The 20,621-nt window shown below is 40.4% G+C and overlaps 1 protein-coding gene across 2 annotated transcripts in view; it reads right to left on the bottom strand.

Moving 5' to 3' along the window:
* Window positions 1–20,621, bottom strand: part of SLIT3 (slit guidance ligand 3) — a 524,200-nt gene that overhangs the window by 413,635 nt on the left and 89,944 nt on the right. For both annotated transcript variants that reach the window (XM_039701675.1, XM_039701676.1), the window contains one exon: window positions 15,144–15,215. In XM_039701675.1, coding sequence (XP_039557609.1) covers window positions 15,144–15,215 — 72 coding nt within the window. The remainder of the gene's footprint in view (window positions 1–15,143; window positions 15,216–20,621) is intronic.

The raw sequence follows: 20,621 nt of genomic DNA, 5'->3' as shown, positions 1-20,621 counted from the left end.
ATATATATCTATGGTCCATAGAACATGGACTCTGCTGTGCAAAGGCAACAACATAACACAGAGCTATATTTTTTTTTTTAATTGTCTGATTTTAGGTTTTTTTGGTTGGGTGGGGTTTGTTTCAGCAGTCAGCAGAAGTTCAAAAGGATTGCATTTCTTCCCAGGGTTGATAATGATGGCCTTGGCTGCCAGTTCTGATCCCAGGCAGTTAAGCAATGTGTGCCTGCAGAGCTTCCAGAGCTGCAGGAGATGGGCAGGCCTGGCAGCTCAGGGATAACTCACCCTGATCACTGCAGGATCAGGACCTGGATCAGGAATCCTCACCCAGCTCCTCTGGCCATGACTTAGCCTGGAAAAACCCAAAGTGCCACAGCAGAATACAACAGCTGCCACAAAACCCTCCTCCAGGCTGGCAGATGCCAGTTCTGGCTCCTCTTCTCAGTACATGGATCACACTTCTGTCCTCTAATATTTTCACAAGTGAAATAAATACTACCAAGTTTTTCACACCTACACAAAAGTCTGCAAAAAAGAGCCATAAGTCCCATAAAAATCTCGAAATGTGTTTTAGCAAGGGATGATAGTTGACAATAAGCAAAAAAAACCCACAAACCACATTATCCACCCTTTCATTCAAATGCTCAGGTGCCTTGGGATAATTCAAAGCAATAAGAGCTCTGCACATCAACTCTAATTTCTACATTTTCTCCTAGGAATTATAAAATACATAACCCCATGAAATGTTAATCAATAAAGTGCTCGTCTCAGTAGCATCACCACTACATGGTAAGGAGTGGGATGTATGGACTCACAAGAAGTTATTGAGTAAAGTGTGTACTCAATTATTTGCAATCCCTTCAGAATGAGAAAGCAAATAATAATTTAATCACTAAGTTATTAAGGACAATTATGCTATCTGGAATTATTAAAGATGCAGGGCTATGAGGTGATGTCTGTCTTCAGTCTGTGAAAATATAAAATGAGGAACCACTAAATAATATTATATGGTTCTAATCAACTCACAAACTGAATTTGTCTTTTATGACATAAACAAAATTAAATCAGAAAAACATTTTAAATATCTCATTTTTTCTTCAAAAATAAATCTTCCTAAAATTGAAGTACTTGTCTCATCCACATATTTAACAGTTGCTTCATATATTACCTGTCCCTGACATGGCAGTCTCCACAGCATAAATAATTTCTTTGGCCAACTAGCCAATAACTCCAAACTAATTAATCTGCATGACACAAATGTTAGATTTTTGAATTTTTGTTGTAAAATTTTGTATACAGACGGCTGCCAGAAAAACTCATAAAAACTTTTTTTTGAAAAAAAACACCACTACTTGAAAAAACCCTTTTGATTTACACATTTAAGTAAAAGTTTGTAATTCAGTAATTTAATTAAATCAGTCAAGTTGAGCTTTCCTGAAGACACTTTTAAGAAGTCCTTCCCTTCAGTGTCAGAGGGAAGTATCAGCAGTATCATCATGCAAGAAATGGTGTTGTACTTTCCTTAGCTGGAGCTGCACTACAAGTTGCAAAATCATTAAATGATTGTTTGGACCCATATGAATCTTCAGACACAAAACCCATTTGTTACATGGGCATAGTGTTGCAGCAGCTTAAAACATGCCTGAAATTCAGCATAACCCAATGGACATTCAGACATCATTTCCTTTTAACCACTTTTTCAAAAAATAGTTGGGATTTTTCTGTAATTTAAATAGATTGCTGATGTTGTAGTAACATTACCTTAGAGACTGTTTGGAAATAAATTCAAAAATTATATCAAGATCATGAGATTAAGATGAGAAAGAGAACAAACCTTTTCCTGTAGCTGCAACCTGAAACTAAGTTAATAACATTTAAATTCAAAAGCTATGTTCTTAGATAACGGGAGGTTGAGCCCAACGTGCCCTTCTGTCAGATTTTACCACTGGATGTGAGCACAAAGCAGGCCAGTCCTGAAATCCCTCCTCCTGTAGCAAACCTGGATCCTCCATCCATGCCAAGTCCACTTTAAACAGGATCTGGGGAAGGAAAACCCCAAGACCAGGAGCCATGTCTGCTATGCTCCCTTTTTCCTTTTTTCCTGTTTTCAAAGAGAACCTCTTTGCCTGTGTTACACAATGACCCCAGCACAGCCACTCTGGTTTTACAGGCTGCTTCTCAGCAAAGCAGAAACCAGACACATTCACAAAAGGGATAAAGCAAATTAGTTTCTCCCACAAAAAGATGCAAGATAATAAAATGCAAAAACACTGAACACCAAGGCACATCCTACCTCTGAAAAGGACACCAAAGTCAACATTAAAAGTGGATTTAAACCGTACAATTTAGGGTGGGACACAGCTAAAATTTACTTTCCTCAGCAGCAGTTCATCAGTTCTGGCTCCTGATGACTTTCCAGGGCTGTGGGAGTTGAAAGCCAACATCTCATACTCCAACATTCTGATGATGAGCACAATCTTGCACCTCTTAGGCACAGGCTCTTCCAGCACCCACAAAAATCCTGTCTACTACATTTAATCTTTCATTCTGAATGGAAGAATGACAAAAAAAAGAAAAACTCCACAGTCTGGTATCCCATCCACAGTATCTGCCAAACCTTGAACCAGCTAAAAGCTTCCAAGCCCTAGCATTAAATACTGCAAATAACAAATTTAACCACAGAATACTTCAGGTTGTATGGGACCTCTGTGGTCATATGGTTCAACTTCCCACTCAGAACACAGCCAGTTAAATGCTGATGAGGTTAATATACTCAGTTGTTTTTTATATTGTATTGTATATACATTCTTATATTTCTGGCAAGAAAACCAGAAAAATCTCCTCCTACAGGACAAAGAAACAAATGGGTTGGCTACCACAATGCTAAATATGAAAACCTTAAAAAGCAGGCACATTGGTGGGGAAAAAACTCCTAACAACCCAGTGACTGCTGATCCAAGACAAGACACTGACTATATCTACGACTAATCCTCCCAACCTGTGCACATGAAGACAGTTGTGGAAATTTACTTGGAAAAAACTCCTTTCCTTAGCTGGAGCTTCACCACAAGCTGCAAAATCATGAAATGATTGGCTGGGCCCATTTGAATCTTCAGACACAAAACCCATTTGTGACATGGGCATAGTGCTGCAGCAGCTTAAAACATGCCTGAAATTCAGCATTGCATAATTTTAAAAGTGCAGTTTAAAGTTACACAGAAGCATTGTCATTGGCCATTCAACACAGCAGCATCCCCAGCAGCCCTCTGGCTGCTGAATATTCACTGGGAGCTGCTAGAGATTGTTTCTTTATGAATGTTGGACATTTTCATACATAAAAATTGCTTCCCCTCAGTTTTTAACTGTGTTAATCTTTCGGGACACTGTACATAAGGGAGAGGCCAGGCTGAAAGCCCGGAGAGCAGCTCACTCTGGAATTCTTCCTGCCAATCTGACACTCCAGCACTGGGGCACACTCACAAAAATGCCTTAGAAAGTCTCTGCTAACTGAACTCAAGCCAGAGTCAAGTCAGAGTGACAAGTCCTCACTTTTCCATATTTATGGCATGTTTGATGTGCCCTAAAGGAAGAGGGGAATCCTTTTCTCCTTTTCATTTCATTCTTTAGAAAGCAGGGACTCTCTCCAGTGAATTTGGATAGGTGCAAAAAACAGACTGTTAATAAAGAAGTCTCAACTTTTAAAAGTATATCATTTACACTTTCCATAAAACTGTATTTATTTACAAACCTTAACTACAAAGTGAAAAACAGTCTAGCTGATATTTTTGCCAAGTTTGACACCCAACACATGGCCTGTTGTAAGCCACAGCTATCCACAGGCCAAGCCAGCAACTGGCCCTTTGTTCATGTGCTTATTTAAACACAATGAAATGGGTTTCCCTCATTAAAGAGGAGCTGGAATAAGCTCCAGCTGCATGAGAGTGAGGTGGTCCTCATTTTTAAAAACCAGCAATGCCATTTGGGAAAAATAGAGTAACAAGCAGTGAGGAAAAATAATTCCCTTCAAGCAATTGAAATGCCAGTTTTGAAGATAAAATAGTGCAAAACCCGAGGCCAGTAAAAAGAAACATTGTTTTGCTTTGAAGTTCACCACCAACTGGGGCAAGTGGCACGTTGCATTCCCCAGGCTTATGGGAAATTTGTTTTCTGTCCTGTCAGGAAAAAAATACCGTGGTCCCTCTGGAGCCTGTAATTACTGATGCAAGTAAATCACACTTTATCAAAATACTCCACAAATGTTGCCTTGAAAGTCCAAAGTGGGCAGCCCACCTGAGCAGTGTCAGTCTGACCCTGCTCCTGCCAGAGGCAGGGACACTCTGGAGCACAGCCGAGCGTTTCCCATCCCATGGCAAACACCAGAACAGCCTCACTGAGATCTCTGGCTCACCCAGGGATGTGCCAAACCCAGCAAAGGACAGGGGTTTAGGGGTTTTATGGCAGCCAGCCCAGTGGCAGGCACTGTCCCAGGGTGGTGCTTGCAGTGCAGCCCTTCCTGCAGCAGGAGCAACGTGAGGCCTCAGGAGCCAAGGAAGGGAAGGTGTTTAAGAGAAAAACCTCCTGTAGAGCAGCAAGTTCTGGGATCAAATAACGCCAAGACACTGCAAAGGCTGCCACTTCTGCAGAAAATATCCTAGTAAAAAACTTAGCACAACATAGCATCAGCTCTGCTCCCAGTGAGGGATTCTAAGGCATGGGGTTAATCGAGCAGTCACTGGGAAAAAGTAGAGCAGGGCAGTACAAACTCAAGGTGAAAAAAGCAGAAATTCCATCCAGTGCTTTTGAAGATGCAGTCACTGTGTGGATATGCTTGTTGTAAAGAAATCAATTTGGGGTTCAGAGACTGAATGTCCCAGGGCACTCAGCAGCCCTCTTCATTCCCACAAAGGACAGCAAGGCAGGGCTGACTGATTTTTCATTTTTCACCTGATTCTGATGATTATCAAAACTTACAGGCAGTTCTATTCCTGTGGCTGTGTGGTAGGACACAGGATTATTCTCTCAACAAAAGAAACTAACTGTATAAGCATAATATTTGGTTTCATATCAGATGCTTTTCTTGTCAGCATTTTTCCTCTCACAGTTCACCAAGCACCGATGTTGTACCATGCATGGAAACCATTCAAAACATTAAACTTTATATTCCTTCATAGATCAATAGGAATGGAGTAAATTCATATCAGCTGTTTCCTGAAGAAAACATTTCATACATTTCTTTAGCAACAGCCCATAAGAGAGTTTAACAGAGCAAAGCACAAGGCAGGTACTTAATTCCAAATATCCTTCAGTCAATTTTCTCAATAGTATTTGCATTTTCATTGTAGAAAATCTCAATATTCAACAGTGGCAATTATGGTATATTTGAATAATGTCACTAAGTTCCAAAGTATTATATAAGGGAAACATTAAAAATCAGCTCATGCACTTTGTATAACACATGGTGCTGTGACCTTTAGTTTTCAGTGTGTTACACTGAGTGAAGAATTAAAAGCATTTCAAAGGCACACCTTGTACAACATCCTTTCCTTAGCCATGAGAGCAAGATGATGACAAACCAGCCTTGCCAATCTATTCTCACAGCACTGTAACGTTTAATGACTTGCATGGGCTATTTTAATTTTGTTCCATGAATATTTTCTACCCTTGTAAGTTTTACAGTGCAGTCTGCACTGGGGACGTGGAGCTGTGTCAGGCTCCAGATCAAATCCCCTGGTTCAGCTCCTGACCCTTCTGACAGGCACACACACCCCCAGGCTACAATCCCACGGCTCTCCAACTGCAGGGACTGGAATCAAAATGAAACCCTGGATCATTTATGGCTGTATTTCAAAAGCAAACCCAGTGTATTTAAAAGTAATAGCAGCTTTCATTTTCAAGACCTTTAAGTGTCTGAAATACTTTAAACAGGCATGGCCTGTTACCCCTGTGAAACACATGGAAAAGCTCCAGAAAGCCTGACTTAAGCTTCCCGTTGTACACACTGCAGATTTCAAGAAGAAAACCAAATGATAATTAAAACAAGGAAGTATTTGGCATCATTTTACCCACCAAACCCTTAACTCATGGGGCACTCTGACTGGGCAATAAATCTCTGTAGGTAAATCAGGGCTCTGCTGCCATGAAACAACAGGAGAGCTGAAGCCACAAAACTGCTCATGGGAAATGGCCTTTTCTTTTTAAAGACACTGATGAAAATCAAGACTTCACATGCAGCACTTGTAAATTAACACTCATTAGTATCTCTGCACCATTGATCATGCCCCCTACTTCTACTATCCACACACACTAAAAGAAATTCTCATTATCTGCAACATATTTCCAAAGTATTTGAAAGGACTTTTACAAGACGATGAATGTAAACTCCTCTTTGGCCTCAGGATGACAGTCTATTATGGAAAGCAGCAGAAATATTTACATTATCATTATTATATTTTTCCTGTTGCGTAGATGAGATGTCTGCACTTCAGGTCATCAGTTCAATCTCTTCCTACATTTGCTTTGTGTGAGGAAACTGCCTCAGTGTGAAAATAATGTCAAATGCATTCTAATCTCCTGTTCACCAGAAAGAAAAGACAGTCATATTCACTCTGCATTGTCTCCTAGTTGCAGTAATGACAATTTACAAGCGGATTTCCCACTGCTCATTCTAACCATGGACAAGACTCCAGCAGCTCTGAAGCACTGAACACACAGGAAAACACTTTTCAGCTTTTCAGAGCACAGCCAAAGGGGAAAGGCAAAAAACTTCCACATAACAACTAATTGATTCAAAGGAAGTTTTCAAAGAAGAAAAGCAATATCCATATAGCAATACTGAGTGCAAGCACACCGTGATGTGCTGACATTTGCTGACTAGCTCTAATGGCAAGGCCAAAAAAAGCCACATTAACAAAGCAAAAGCAGTAAATCTGACCCTGACAAACTCAGAGCCGCACAGACTACCAGGGTTATCCAGTTTCCAGAAGAGAAACTGCCTATAAACCATCAGGTCAGAATCCCCCAGTAATCATATACCTGTGATGCAACCTAATGAATCTCCAGCTGCAGACCCACAGCCACTCAATCCTCTGTCGGGCTCGAGAGCAGCCCCTGAGTGCCACAGACAAATCCACCCTGCAGAGGCCACCAGCAGCAGCAGCAGCTCCCTGCCCTGCCACCACCACCAATCAAACCCCAGGAACCAGAACCCAGCACCAGGGAGCTACAGAACTTGGACTGCTGCTCACAGAAGCAAAAAAAAGCCCAAATTCTGAAGGCTAATCTAAGCCAGCAAGCCAATAATGCCCACCCACAACTGCTGTGTTTTGAGACATAACAGCTCGGTCGTGTGGAAGCCCTGGTAACCAGAAGCTGTCAGTGTTTTTCCCCCATTTAAACTCATCACTCTGAAGACAGAAGCAGTTAATAAGGACACATCTCAGAGGTGGCAGAGTACCCACAGCCACCCTGAGAACCCTCGTGTGCTGACTGACTGTGGAGCCCCCACCCAGCTGCCCTTGCTGGGACTCACTCAAAGCAGCAGCAGCTTCTGCAGAAGTTCAGAAAAGCCTGATTTTGCTAAGCACCTCCAGGATGGTCTCAAAAAGAATGAACTCTGATGGGAATTAATGTCTAATTGTGAGCAAACACTGAATTTTTCAGTATTCCTTGTTTGATACTAATAAGGCAAATTTTAAGAAGCATCAGAAACTACTTACAAGGGCTCTGTTGATACAAAATCATGGAGTGGACTTAGCTCACAGGACTGCTCTTGGTGTTAGCGTTTTGCAGTTCAGATTGCTTTGAGCAGCTAGTTACAGTATATAAACAGTATTTTTAATGTTCTATCTCCAAGCCATGTGGTTTGAAACTCAAATATATCTGAGAGTGCTTTAAAAACCCCAATATTCAGGAAAACAGACACCCAGCAGCATGGCTAAGGCTAGCAAATAATTATCAAATAATTAAATTAATCCCACTAATTTGGAGCCTCCTGATTTCTTGAGCTGAATATCAATGAAAAGATGTCACCCTTCAAGTAGTAAAGGAAAAAACACTGGAAATGCAAGGCAGTAGTTACCCAGCTAACAGAGTAAAACAACTTATTTCCAAAGCAGACTTATGCTTAATCTGCATGTGTGGCATTTCTTCTGGAAATGTATAATCCTTTGCCACAAACTCCCTTAAATAGCTTTGCAATAAGATGACCTGATCACAGAAGTTGGCAATAGAACCCTCCTTAGAAGGGAGACGCCACTAAAACCCAGCAGTAATTTTCACAGAAAACACCCTTTCCTCCCCAGTCGTGCCTGTTTCCCTTAAGAGGGGAAACAAGACATCTGCAGACTATCATTTCAAATAACCAACTTCACACAGGAGAAAAAAGCAGCACTGAGGAAGAAGCCTTCTGGCTTTTCAAAATGTTTTCCTTTGTTTTCTACTCTCAAAATAAGAATAAGTTTAAAATATTTTATATTTTTAATTATTCTTCTGCCCTAATTTAGACAGACAGAAGATCCTTAGACTCTTCAAATAAAATTGCTGTGTAATTTATTTTAAAAAATGGTTAAATACATTATTTACAAGCAGAGCCCAAAAGAAGATCTAGAATGACTTCAGCTTGATAAATGGTGTAAATATCATCCAGCTATCTACAGCACAAGCCCCTGACCTAATGCACATCTTTCCCAAGCCAGAAGTGCACCCCAGAGACCAGCAAACACTTACTGTAATTATTTACTGTCTTCTGAAAAGAGCTGCTGTGATCTATACACAGTAAAACTACAATTATTGGATGTGGATGAAACCACAAAAACACCCTGTTACAAGCCCAAGCTCTTTTGTCATGGCAACACCCTAACTCAAACTCCTGCAACAATTGAATTGTCAGGATCCTGCTTTAATGGGAAACGATAATGGAGCTCTGAGGCAGCAGGCTGGGAGAGCTTTCTTTCTAGAAGGAGAACAAACAGAGAAACAAAGAGGACACTAAGAAAATGTATGATCTGGTTGCTTTTCCAAGCACAGCTTCTAATGACACCCACAAGATGAAAGAGGCTGAGTTTAACCAGGAGCTGTGGTTTGGTGGGCTGAGCTGGCTGAGGATGGGGTTGGAGAGGGGAGGGTACAAGTGACACTTCTCAGAGGGCTTCCAGCAGCAGTTCCTGGGCAAATCACAGCCCCATGTGCAACAAACCCCTGGCTACAATAAACATCTGAGCTGCACAGGCATCAGAGGAAAGCAAACACTGGGAAAATCTAACACACACTGCACTCATCCAGCCCCAGGCAGGAGGCACTGACTCCCCTGGGCACTGCAGCACAGCAGTGTCCCACAGGGAAGGTGACACCACCTTCATATTTACATCCAACCAGGGCAGCTTCTTAACTAGAGCACTAACTAAATAGATCCAGCTGCTCCTACCAGGAATTATCCAAGGAAACCACTTACACAAAATCAAATACACACACTGCACACACACTGATATCGTAAGGAAGAGAACAAGTCAAGGAAAGAGATGGCAAATAATAGCAATTTCTAAAAATAAAAATACTGCCTTGCTGTGATTTCATTGTCAATGAAGTTAATATCCCCGAGTCAGGTCTGCTTTGCAGACTGACAACAAAGCCCAACCAGCCCTGTAAAAGATTCAAGGATATCCTGAAGTATTTAGGAGAGGCTTGAAGAAAAAAGCCAAAGTACCTGGAGTTGAAGAGAGGGTTGAGGTTGTAAACTGCACTGGTCAGACATCTCTCCCTGCTCTGATCTCACCCCACAAGCCTTTCATTTTATTCTCTCTCCCTGCCCAGCTGAGAAGAGCAGTGACAGAGCAGCTCTGGGCACCAGTGTCCTGCCAGGGGCAGCCCTGCACACAGCCTCAGCCGTTCTGGGATTCTGCTAAAACTGAATATTGCCTCCTTTTGAGGCTACTCACAGAATTTGTGTTGTGTGCTGCAAGTACCTACTCACTATTTCACCCATCTATCAATCAACTTTCAAAATATTTCACTAGACAAGAAATAAGCATCCCACTGATCCAGCTCTGACAAATCTCACAGTGCTACAAATACTTACACCATGTTAACAGCAAGAAACTCATTACTGAATGGCTGTTCCTGATACTGAGAGAAAATGCCATTTCATTAAAACAAATAACTTGTCTACAATCTCTCCGTGCTGCTGATTGTGCCACTTAAGCCTACTTTTGAAATAACTCTAAATGAATATGATAAAACATTGGGAAATCACGACTAGAAAATTTAAAACCAAAGGTATTGGGTACACCCAGCCATAGACCCAAATTGTCTCAGCTCAGGATCACAGGGCTCTGCTCCCACACTAAGACAATCATTCTTGGAATAAAATCCAGATTCTGATAGTACTCAAAAAGTAAACAAATTCATTTCAGAGTCTAATGGATGCTTCCACCATCCTGATACTTTGGTGTCAGATTTCAGTATCTAAGTTTCCAGAGCCTGGTTTGCTCAGTCAAGAGACAGCTAAGATAGTTCATTAAAAGTAAATAGACCCAACAAATGGTCCATGGCTATAAATTTGGTAGAGGCATTAATTCTCACTGCAAGACTTGAGTTTAGAGCCCTTCTAAGAGGTTTTTTCACACACACAAAGGGGCTTTACCATGACTACTTAGCAGCTAGCCTGAGGTATAGAAGCTTCAACAATGAAACAAATATATTCTTACATGACAGGGTGTTTGTGGGAAAATGAGCTTGTTACCCCCTTTGGCTTTCAAAGATAAATAAGTACCTCATGGACCCCTAGAATACTTGTTTTTTAGTGAAAAGCAGATGCACTAAAACCATTTTGTACTCCAGCTTTGCACACAAAGGAAACAGAATTCCAGCAGGCACAAATCTTTGCTTATAGCCTTTGCAGATAAATTTCACAAGTTGTTTTGGTTATAAGAAAATAATTGACTTAGAATTAAAACCTAGTTTCATAGCTGTTAAATTACATGTTTCATTTTATTATACCTTTTCCAGTGCATTTCATCACCTGTATTAAAGATACCTGTTCCTTTATGGATAGATATTAGTAAGTATCTGAAACTATTAAAAAAATTATCTTTCATGCTTTTATTTCTCAATTCATTAAAAATGTCTTTTCCTTGATTCAGTTTTCTCATTAAAAGTGCCTGCATTTTGAATTATTAGACAATTATCCCAGATAAAACAGTTGAGAAGCTTTAAAACCTAGGCAGTGAAGGCAACAGAGCAATGAGAAACATTTCCACTAGAGAATCCAATCAAGGGCTCATTCACCATCCAACTTAAACTTAAAACCCTTATCTAAACCAAAGCAAACAAAATCCATGAGTCTCAAAGCCACTCTTTCTAGAAGAAAAGGCTCAAAGCCTTATGAGAAACTCGTTTTGTGGGACGCCTCACATTCCATTTCAGGTTTATTTCACTATATATATTCCTGCTGGTAATATCAACCAGATGTGACAACGAAGCCCAACCAGCCCTGTAAAAGATGCAAGGATATCCTGAAGCTCAGAATTTAGGAGAGGCTTGGAGAAAAAAAAGCCAAAGGTACCTGGAGTTGAAGTGAGGGTTGAGGTTATAATCTGAGAAATATTCTGAATTCAATTTCAGTAGTTGTCAGAAAGGGGATTGCAGTGGAAATGCACCATGCATGACCTAGGGACATCAGGGACATCAGCACTGCTGTCCCAATCCACGTGCACAGGGAGCAGCACGAGAACCCCCAGGTTTGTCCTGCAGCTTTTCAAGCACATCACTGACATGAAGCCAGGTCCTACATTGTGACTGCCACCAGCAGCAGGGCTGAAGGGATTGTGCTGATACCAAGCAACAGGAACAAAACTGGCTCCTCCAGCAAAGCCCTGGGTTCAGCCTGGCTGACAGAACATGCAGAAAAAGCTTTTTCAGCCTTTAACTACTCCTGAAACATTAACAGGTCCTCCCCCAGACGCTCCAGCACACAAAGTTCCTTCATGTTTAAGCAGCTCAGTCACTCCATCTCTACCACATTTTAGCCATGATAGTAAATATGCTCAATTTCCACAGTCTCATGAAGCAACCAAACTTGGAATGTCATCTTTCTATTTCACTTTATCTTAGAAAAAAGTCTAGCTCCTACCTTCATTAACAATGCCATGGACTGTTACATTCACTGCATGCCTGCTGGAGAGGGCAGCTTCAGAATCACAGAATTCATCTCTGTTTCCTCCATGGACAAGACTAGAAGCTCTTCAGTCCAATGAATAAACCCAAATCTTACAATCTGGACATACTGCATTGAAATATTTAGTTCTTGAAAATTTTGCATTGTTTGAGCTGTAGCAAGTTTACAAAATTAAAATACTTTTGAACTTTCTGTTTTATGAGGATTATAATTGTTAAGGAATTGAAATATTTAGTTCTTGAAAATTTTGCATTGTTTGAGCTGTAGCAAGTTTACAAAATTAAAATACTTTACTTTTGAACTGTTTTATGAGGATTATAATTATTAAGGAGAAAATAATGGAGTAATGTCTGAGTAATTTAGAGTCAAGAGCTGGAAAATATGGCAGCAGAAGTACTATAGCTATACCATGGAAAATTAAAATTAAGACCAGTGTTATCTACACTTTTTAATGTTCATTTAAATTCACTGCTCGTAAATTCCACAGAATCTACCTCAGCCTGTCTTATAGATTTTTGTTTCACTGCTTTTATGCCCTTTCATCACTTTCTCAGCTCTGCTTTCTTCTGGAGAGGCTGGGTCAGAGCAGCTGCAGGGAGGAATGCAGGCACCACTGCCCCTCCACTCGAGGATCTGAGAGCAGAGGGGCACTGCTGGATTCAGACAAGGCAGAGCAGAAGCAACAAACAACAGCTCTGAATCTACCAGCAGTGGGACCAAGACAGCAAGAAACAATAGAGAGCAACCATATATATGTATGGGTGTATTTTTACGAATTCTAGTAAGAAGCAAATGTTTCATTCTTATCCCATGATGGAAAAACACACAACCAAACTACACTTGGAACTGTAACAGTTCACTTGAGCTAAGATTTATTTGCTTATAATACACACTGTATTTATAGAACACTTGTATCTTCAAAAGAAAAAGCGAGTTTCTTCTGACAAACAGTGTTAAAGTGATGTATCTAATGCACTGCTCAACAGTAAGCAAGGCTGAATGAATGTCAGTGAATAAAGACAAATGTTCCGACAGCACCCGTTGGGAGGCATTGCAGAGCACAGCCTTCAGATTAATCACTCCATTCTATGGAACTTTATTACAATCTTTATATTCTAAAAGCAAAATTATTGCCCTTGCTGTTAAGGGCTATAATGTGTCATGATTACATGACCTGCTGGAAAACACACTCTGTGGGACTGGGCAGCCTCAGCTACCTTCACTTCAGCTCTTTGCAGGTTCCTGAGGACAGATGCACACAAGTTATCAACACAGCATTCCACTGAAACCACAAATTACCAGAGAGTTCCTCTTGTGACACCCAGGTACAATGAGACCACTCACAGAGCAATTTTCAACATGTTAAGCTGGAATTTGTAGAGATCCAGGTAAACTCTATAAAAGCTTTTCTCTGGAAAGCATCATCATGTCCTTAGACAACCAACCCACATAAAGCAACTCTTCTAACAAATCAATACAGCTGGCACCTTCCAGAAACCAGATTAAGGTATCTGCAACCATGTCCCAGCTCACACTTTGTACTCAAGTTGAGTTTTAAGAAGCAAAATTTCAAAACCATGCAAAGAACATTAGGAAATGCAACCAAATTGTTCAGCTCAAGCACATCCATTCAGCAGATATATCCTAGTGAATTCAAAAGTCATGACAAAGCTTGCAAAACCAGTCCAACAAAGATTTTTCCAAGTAGATTTTAAGACTAAAACACATCTATAGCTTATATTTTAATATATATTTTTACATTTGCAGAATAATGGCAGTGACTTGCACAGATTTTTATGAGCAAAAGAAGTTCATTAGAGAATTTCTCCAAAATTTCAGTATCACTTGTTGCACAGCACTGTTCAGCTTGCCTCTTTTAAACATAAACCAAGATCCTACTTCTTTAAAGTAATCTGATTCCAAAAATAATCTGCACTATCACCATGTGATTTGTATTTCCACAGGAAGAAAAATTTACTGTCTAAATGGTTTGGTTGCACATTGATGCATTAAAACAATTATCAAAACCCCACAGGAATGGAGAACTTTTTCAGCCACCCTGTATTAACTTCACAATTTCACTAACCAAATCACAAGTCTTAGGATCTGATTTTCCATAAAAGAACTCAAGCATTAAAAGACCAGTTTTACCAAATTTCAGAAGCCAGCGTGGATCACATGTTTAACTTTGGCAGGATCCAGAAAATTATTTCAAACAGTTTTTGACTACTCCTTTGAAAAGGCAGGTGACTCTCTTTTGATAGTAACTACACAGGCACCTGCTCATCCATTTTATTTTTATACACATTAAAAAAACATATATTTTGCAAATCATCCAGTTATTGTTCTACCACCCTCTCCCTCCTCCCACCAAAAACAAATAAGGCCAAGTTCATGATATCCTTCTCTTGCTGTTGAATTGGGCCTTGATGCCATCTAAACATTTTATAACACAGTTTTTGTATTTCAAAGAAAAAATTATTCTGCATTATTTCTCCTCTTCCTGCCTGACGAGGCAGCAGCCATAACTTTGCTGGTCTATCTGGCAAAGCCTTGACTCATTTGAAAAGGTAATTTTCCAAACTAAACAATTTGTAGCTACCTCCATTATTTTAAAGTAAGTATATGCACTCTCTCTTTGTGGACATCTAGCCTGAACCAGACACATGAACCTGACACATTCCATGGTTCCTGTAGCTCTACAGAGTTCAAAATAAGTCACCTTGACATCACCCTGGTGAATAGATGAGGAACACAAAAATTCTGTGGTTTCTCTTCCCTCTAATATTTATGCTCTACCAAATTACAGCTACACACAGGCAAACATAACACATCCCCTAAAAAACCCTTACTAACTGGCAGTTTAATATCACAGAAATTAAACCTCTCGCTGCAGTCAAAACACAAACATGAATCTGCACAATAAGGAACATAAAATAGAAACACACCACAGAAAAATAGATCACATTATACTTACAGCCTGGTTAACTTCTGTGTGTTCTGGAAAAGCAGCTCGGGAAGAACTTGCAATTTATTCTTGTTCAGACGCCTAAACAGTTATAATAAGAATAAAAAAAAAATAGATTAGATTATCTTCCAATTGAAGAAGTTTATTCTGTTATGCATAAACACATGAAGCTCCCATTGCATTAAACCTCATGTTATGAATTTGCCATTGGATGCTTTGTGCATTTTATTCATACAGGAGCCAAACTGTGTCACTTGCAGAGCACCTGCCCACATCCACAAGGTGGGGAGCCAAGGGACAGGCACCACAAAGTTTTAATATGGATGAGTACAAAAACATAACTTTTACATTTTCCTCTGGATGCCTACTGAGAATCATATACTCAGTTCACTCTGCTTCAGGAACACTACTGGCAGAAATCTGGATTTTCATTCTTCTTCAAAAAATGTAGGCACAGTAAATTCAGTAACTTGACCAACCAAGATTATTCCCAGATTAGCTATTATTTCTGTAGTATACATAATTTCTTTTTAAAAAGAATTTTCTTGAAACTTCACTTGGAAAACCTGAGCACTGTTGTAGAAAATATGAACATATGGGTAACCAGATGACTACATGGTGATTTGAAATAGAATATTAATCCTGAAGATTCTTCCAGGAACATTTTAGAGAACAGATTAGTGTTTATACATTAGTCCCTTTTACTCTCTCACTATACAAGTTTTTACTCTGGTGACAACTTGCCAGTTTTTTAGCAAACAACCATTCCAGGCTATTCCAGCCCTGTAACTATAAAAAGCATGAGCCTCCTCTCCATAAAATGTGTGACAGCCCTGCAAAATCTGCAAGCACTTCTGCTTGTAAGACACAATCCTGTTCTTCAATTCTTTTTCAATGAAAACAGTCGCCTGCTCTCACAGTGCTAATGAATGCTATTTGCATAAGGAGTTGACCTGAGCTAATTACAAACAACCCCACTGCCTAATGGGGCAGCTGAGCTGTTCTCTAAGTTCATCTATGAGCCTTTGTGCCCCCTTTGCTCCCAATCCACCTTCCAGGTTAACTTTCATAGCAGATCTCTTTCTGCTGAAGTTTTGATCTCCAAAGACACCTGGAACTTTTATAAACCCACTGCTGCTTAGCACCCCATATCTGCTTTCCAGTTCTCTGAGTAATTTCACTATCAGAATTCAAGAATTTTTGGAATTGAAAGGCCTTCCTGAGATCAAACTAACATTGTGGGGTTTCATATGGCAGAGTTTTCACATGGCCACCATATGAACGTGTCTTGTGAGACAAAGGGGTGATGGAGGAGAGGGGAATTTTAACTTCTCTTTCTGACACCTAGAACAGATCAAAGGCTGCATCTGCAGGCTCCCAGAGCTGAGCACTGTGCACTGCACACACCACATGAGAACCAATATTTGTATCTGCTGAAGTTACTTCCTGCAGCTTCTACCAACTACTCAATGATACTTCTGAGATAAATGGACAAAGCAGCAAATAAAACTTTAAAGAATATGAGAGATGCTAGTTTTGCATTTGAGAAGATACATGGGAAGATTTGAAACTGGATTCCCTTACACCCACGTGACATTTTACAATTTTATACCGAAGTAAACAATTTCATTTAATTCAAGGTTGATGGCAATGTGCTACTTAGCCCTCATCAGAGTCATTGCTTCAGTTAATCACGTTTATATTTTAGAATAACAGGATGAAATATGACCAAAAAAAAGACTTATGCAGGGCTTAGCACTCCTCATCCATCCTCCTTCACCAAGGCCACCACTAGTTATTGAGACACCCTGAACAAAATCAACTTATTTATCATCCAAAATGCAAGGGTGCCAGTGAAATGCATCTATTACACACGGTGTCAAATGTTTATTCCTGTGTCTGATTATCATTTCAGATCTCACAATGTACACATAATTATGCACTGTCAACCCAAAGTCATCTGACTCATCTCAAAGCAACACCCCAGGAATATGTTTTGGAATATGTTTTAAGGTTATTTTCTCTACTTGCAAGGATTTCACAAATGCTGAGCTTATGCTTATTGTTCTAAGCCAAAGAAGCTAATCAAAATCAGATTAAATTTCTAGAGCAGGAGGTTTCACACCAACAAGCAGACAAGGAAATATATGTAGTAACAAGAAATCGTATTTCCAGGTTAGCAAATGTTTCACTGAGAAGCGAAATTTTTACAACTTGCAGTGACACAAGCAACCCAGATGGGGGAAAAAACCTAACATTGAGGAGTTTTCTCCAATTTACTATCAAATTAATCCAGAAGATTGAATATCTTATATGTTTTCCTATTATTTATATGGGCCAACACTCTCCCAACTGTGATAGCAAAGGGACCGAGTTCTCAGCTGCCCTTTTTAATTCTCCTAATCATTTTAATATCTCAACCTCCATATTGATTTTGTTTCAAACATTCCATGAAGTAACATCCACACAAGGACCCTTGCAGAGCTCACACTGCGAGCTGCTCTTCACTAGCACTAAACATTTCGTATGGGTCTAAATTTAATTAATATTGTTATATGATATTGTTATAAATTAAATGCTTCTTACACTGCAGCAGAAAGCAAAATGAATTTGTGTATCAAGGCCAAGAACTCGATGAAATTCTGCCTTTCTTTTAACTTATGTAAACTTGATTTCAAACTGTCCCAGCACTGCTGGTCAGTGCTCCTGCAGAGATTCCATCCTGCAGAAGCTTCAGGTGAGCTTTATTTCTGCCACAAACCAGAGTCTGCAGCTCTCTAAAGCCAGGTTATGTTACTAACTGATAATGAAGCAAATTCCTGTAACACCAAACACTTGAAGACAAGTGTCAATCCATGTCTTGTCTCAAGCTATGGGACTCTCTAAGCCTTCCACCACTTCCTAAGATTTATTTCAAGTTTAAACTTCCACCAGAAGTCAGTTTACTCATAGTTTGATTCTCAGGGGAGCTATGGGAATGAACAGGGGGTTGTTTCTGTTGAACATCACCCACTGTATTATAACTTCTACTGCAACACTTACTGAAATATAAGAATAGATCACCTCGTAGAAACTTAGACATACTTGATGTAGGATACATTTAACATGCCCCTATTTATTATGTGTCAGAAAGCCACCAATAGCCTAGAAAAAATCCCAATTACACCTCTTATTTCTCTTCCTGGGCTTGGCAGAAAGGCCATTAAGAAAGTCCTCAATACAGAAGTATCAAAGTACCAGACAGGATGTTTTTAAATTCAAAAAAAAAGAGACAGAGACATGTTTAAAGATTATTTAATGAAAAGACCAAATGTTCTGAATGGCCATTTGTAAGCACTGTTTCCTCTGGTTTGACAAAGAGGAGCCAAACACGGATGAAATGCAGTGGAAGGGTTCCTAACACATCATTTGACAAGAACTGGGGTTTATCCTCACCTCTCAGTGTCAGTTCTGGGACAGAGGGAAACTTCCAGTGCAAGGTGGAGCAAACCTTGGGAATGCCAGCACAGGGATGGAGCTGAGCCTCAGGAGAGCTGCAAAGCACACCTGGGCACACTGAGGGATGTGCAGCCCCTCTCCACACCCAGTGACCCTCAGAGAGGAACAGAAATGCCCCCTGCTTGCCTAGACCTGTCAGCATCCCATTACTGCATCAATCTAAATCCTGTCAGCTGCCCAATTGTAATGACAGCAGTATTTTTGATTTTGTAACAAGTATCTTGGAAAGGGTGAAGCCATAGAACAGTGAAATAAAAACAGTCTGCAAAAAGTTCATAAACAAAATGAGCCAGAAGTTTGTGAAATGATTCTGTGGATGTTATTCCTGGGACTGTACTTTATTAACAAATATAGATATTCCTGATTTTAAATTAGTGACTTAAAATAGAAACAACATCAGGACATACCTGGAAAATTAATTTAAATCCAAGCCAGTTTTGCAGCTGTAACTGGCTACATCATGGAGGAATGTCAGATCAGTTTTGTGAATCTGAACAGTAGACTACAACTTTAAAAAAATGTCATTATCAAACTAAATTCGTGGGACTGTTCAGACTAGGAATGCAGCAGAAAAAGAAACCCTTGGAACTGGGCTCTTCCCTCAGGCTGGGAGCACAGCAGCCCTGCAGCCAGGACCATCCACAGCACCCAGACACACCCAGGGCAGGGAGGAACCTGGGGCACAGAGCCAGCCAAGATCTGCTCCACACTGTGTGACCTGGGACTGCTGGATGGGAATGCAGCTGCTCAGTCTCCAGTGTATTCCAAACTGGATGCTCTACAGTTAATAAGACCTGCAAAGTATTCCAGGAACTCGGAGCACTGGGCAGGATGATGCATAATCATGGAATGCCACGAACAGATTAGCTCCAGTGCTGGATCAGAAGCAGCTCTGGATGTGCACAGCATGGAGCCCAGACTAATAAAGCCTCCTGGAAGCTGAAGAACTGTGCAGAGAGGCTCTCCAGGAGTCATATCAGCTCTGGCAATACCTGCATTGAGTCAAATTTATTAACTCTGATTAGACACATGCTGGCTGAGCAGTCAACAATCTCCTCACACTGCAGCTCCCCCCATCTTCCAGACTCCTTTAACCACTGCTCTGCACAGGAAATAGAACTTGGCATGTTCTGTTTTGTTACTCTGCTCCTCAGGTCCCCAAAGTGACCCTCTAGAGCTGACCAGGCACCAAGTGCACACAAAGTCCTCGATGTGCAAGCCAAGGTGTCCAGGAGCCCATCCATCACCTCCATGGAGCTCACCACAGCAGACTCTGCTCCCTCCCGAGGCTCAGAGTCACCCTGGTTCTACTGGAACATGTTTAGGGAGCTGTAAAGGATAAAAGCTGAAAGCCCATACGTCTGTCTGCAGGAATTCCGTGCAAAAGTCAAATATTGCTACTTCTGAAATTATTATGTATCACTAGCACATTCTTAATAATGGCTACTTACTAATTCTTAATACTGAATGTTGACTTCTCACAGAAAATTAGTACATAAATGTCTGCACTTCACAGCTTTATCCTGTTACAAACTGCATTTTCTTTCTTTGTAACTCAAATGGCCTAAATTGCAGACTTATAGAATTTGTGACCTTTCTAACTCCACACATGCAATGCTGCCCTCTGGTTTATTCTGTTTTCTTTAGAGCAGCCCCACACAGCATCAAACACACTGTTCCAACACTTCCTCTCACCTCCCAAAAACATTTTGGTCATATATACAAACAAGTGCCAGGTTCCCCCCTTGCCCCTCAGCCTGCTGCCCACCTGGGGGTTCCTGAGTCCTGAGGGCAAAGGGGGAGAGGGAAACAACCTCGGTGTCAATCACAGAATATCAAGGGCCCTTGAAAAAACAATGGAGAAGTTATTAACTGTGAAATTCCTGCCTTCCTGGCTCCAACCAGGCTAATCATATTCCTTCCTCTGTCTGAAGCTGGGATAGGAGAGAGACTTAACTATTAAGATTCCCCTGATTATTAAAACACAGA

This window comes from Passer montanus, unplaced genomic scaffold, assembly GCF_014805655.1.
Source record: "Passer montanus isolate IOZ18808 unplaced genomic scaffold, ASM1480565v1 scaffold15, whole genome shotgun sequence".
In the NCBI taxonomy this organism is placed as follows: Eukaryota; Metazoa; Chordata; class Aves; order Passeriformes; family Passeridae; genus Passer; species Passer montanus.
This window is presented reverse-complemented; position numbering and strand designations above follow the sequence as displayed.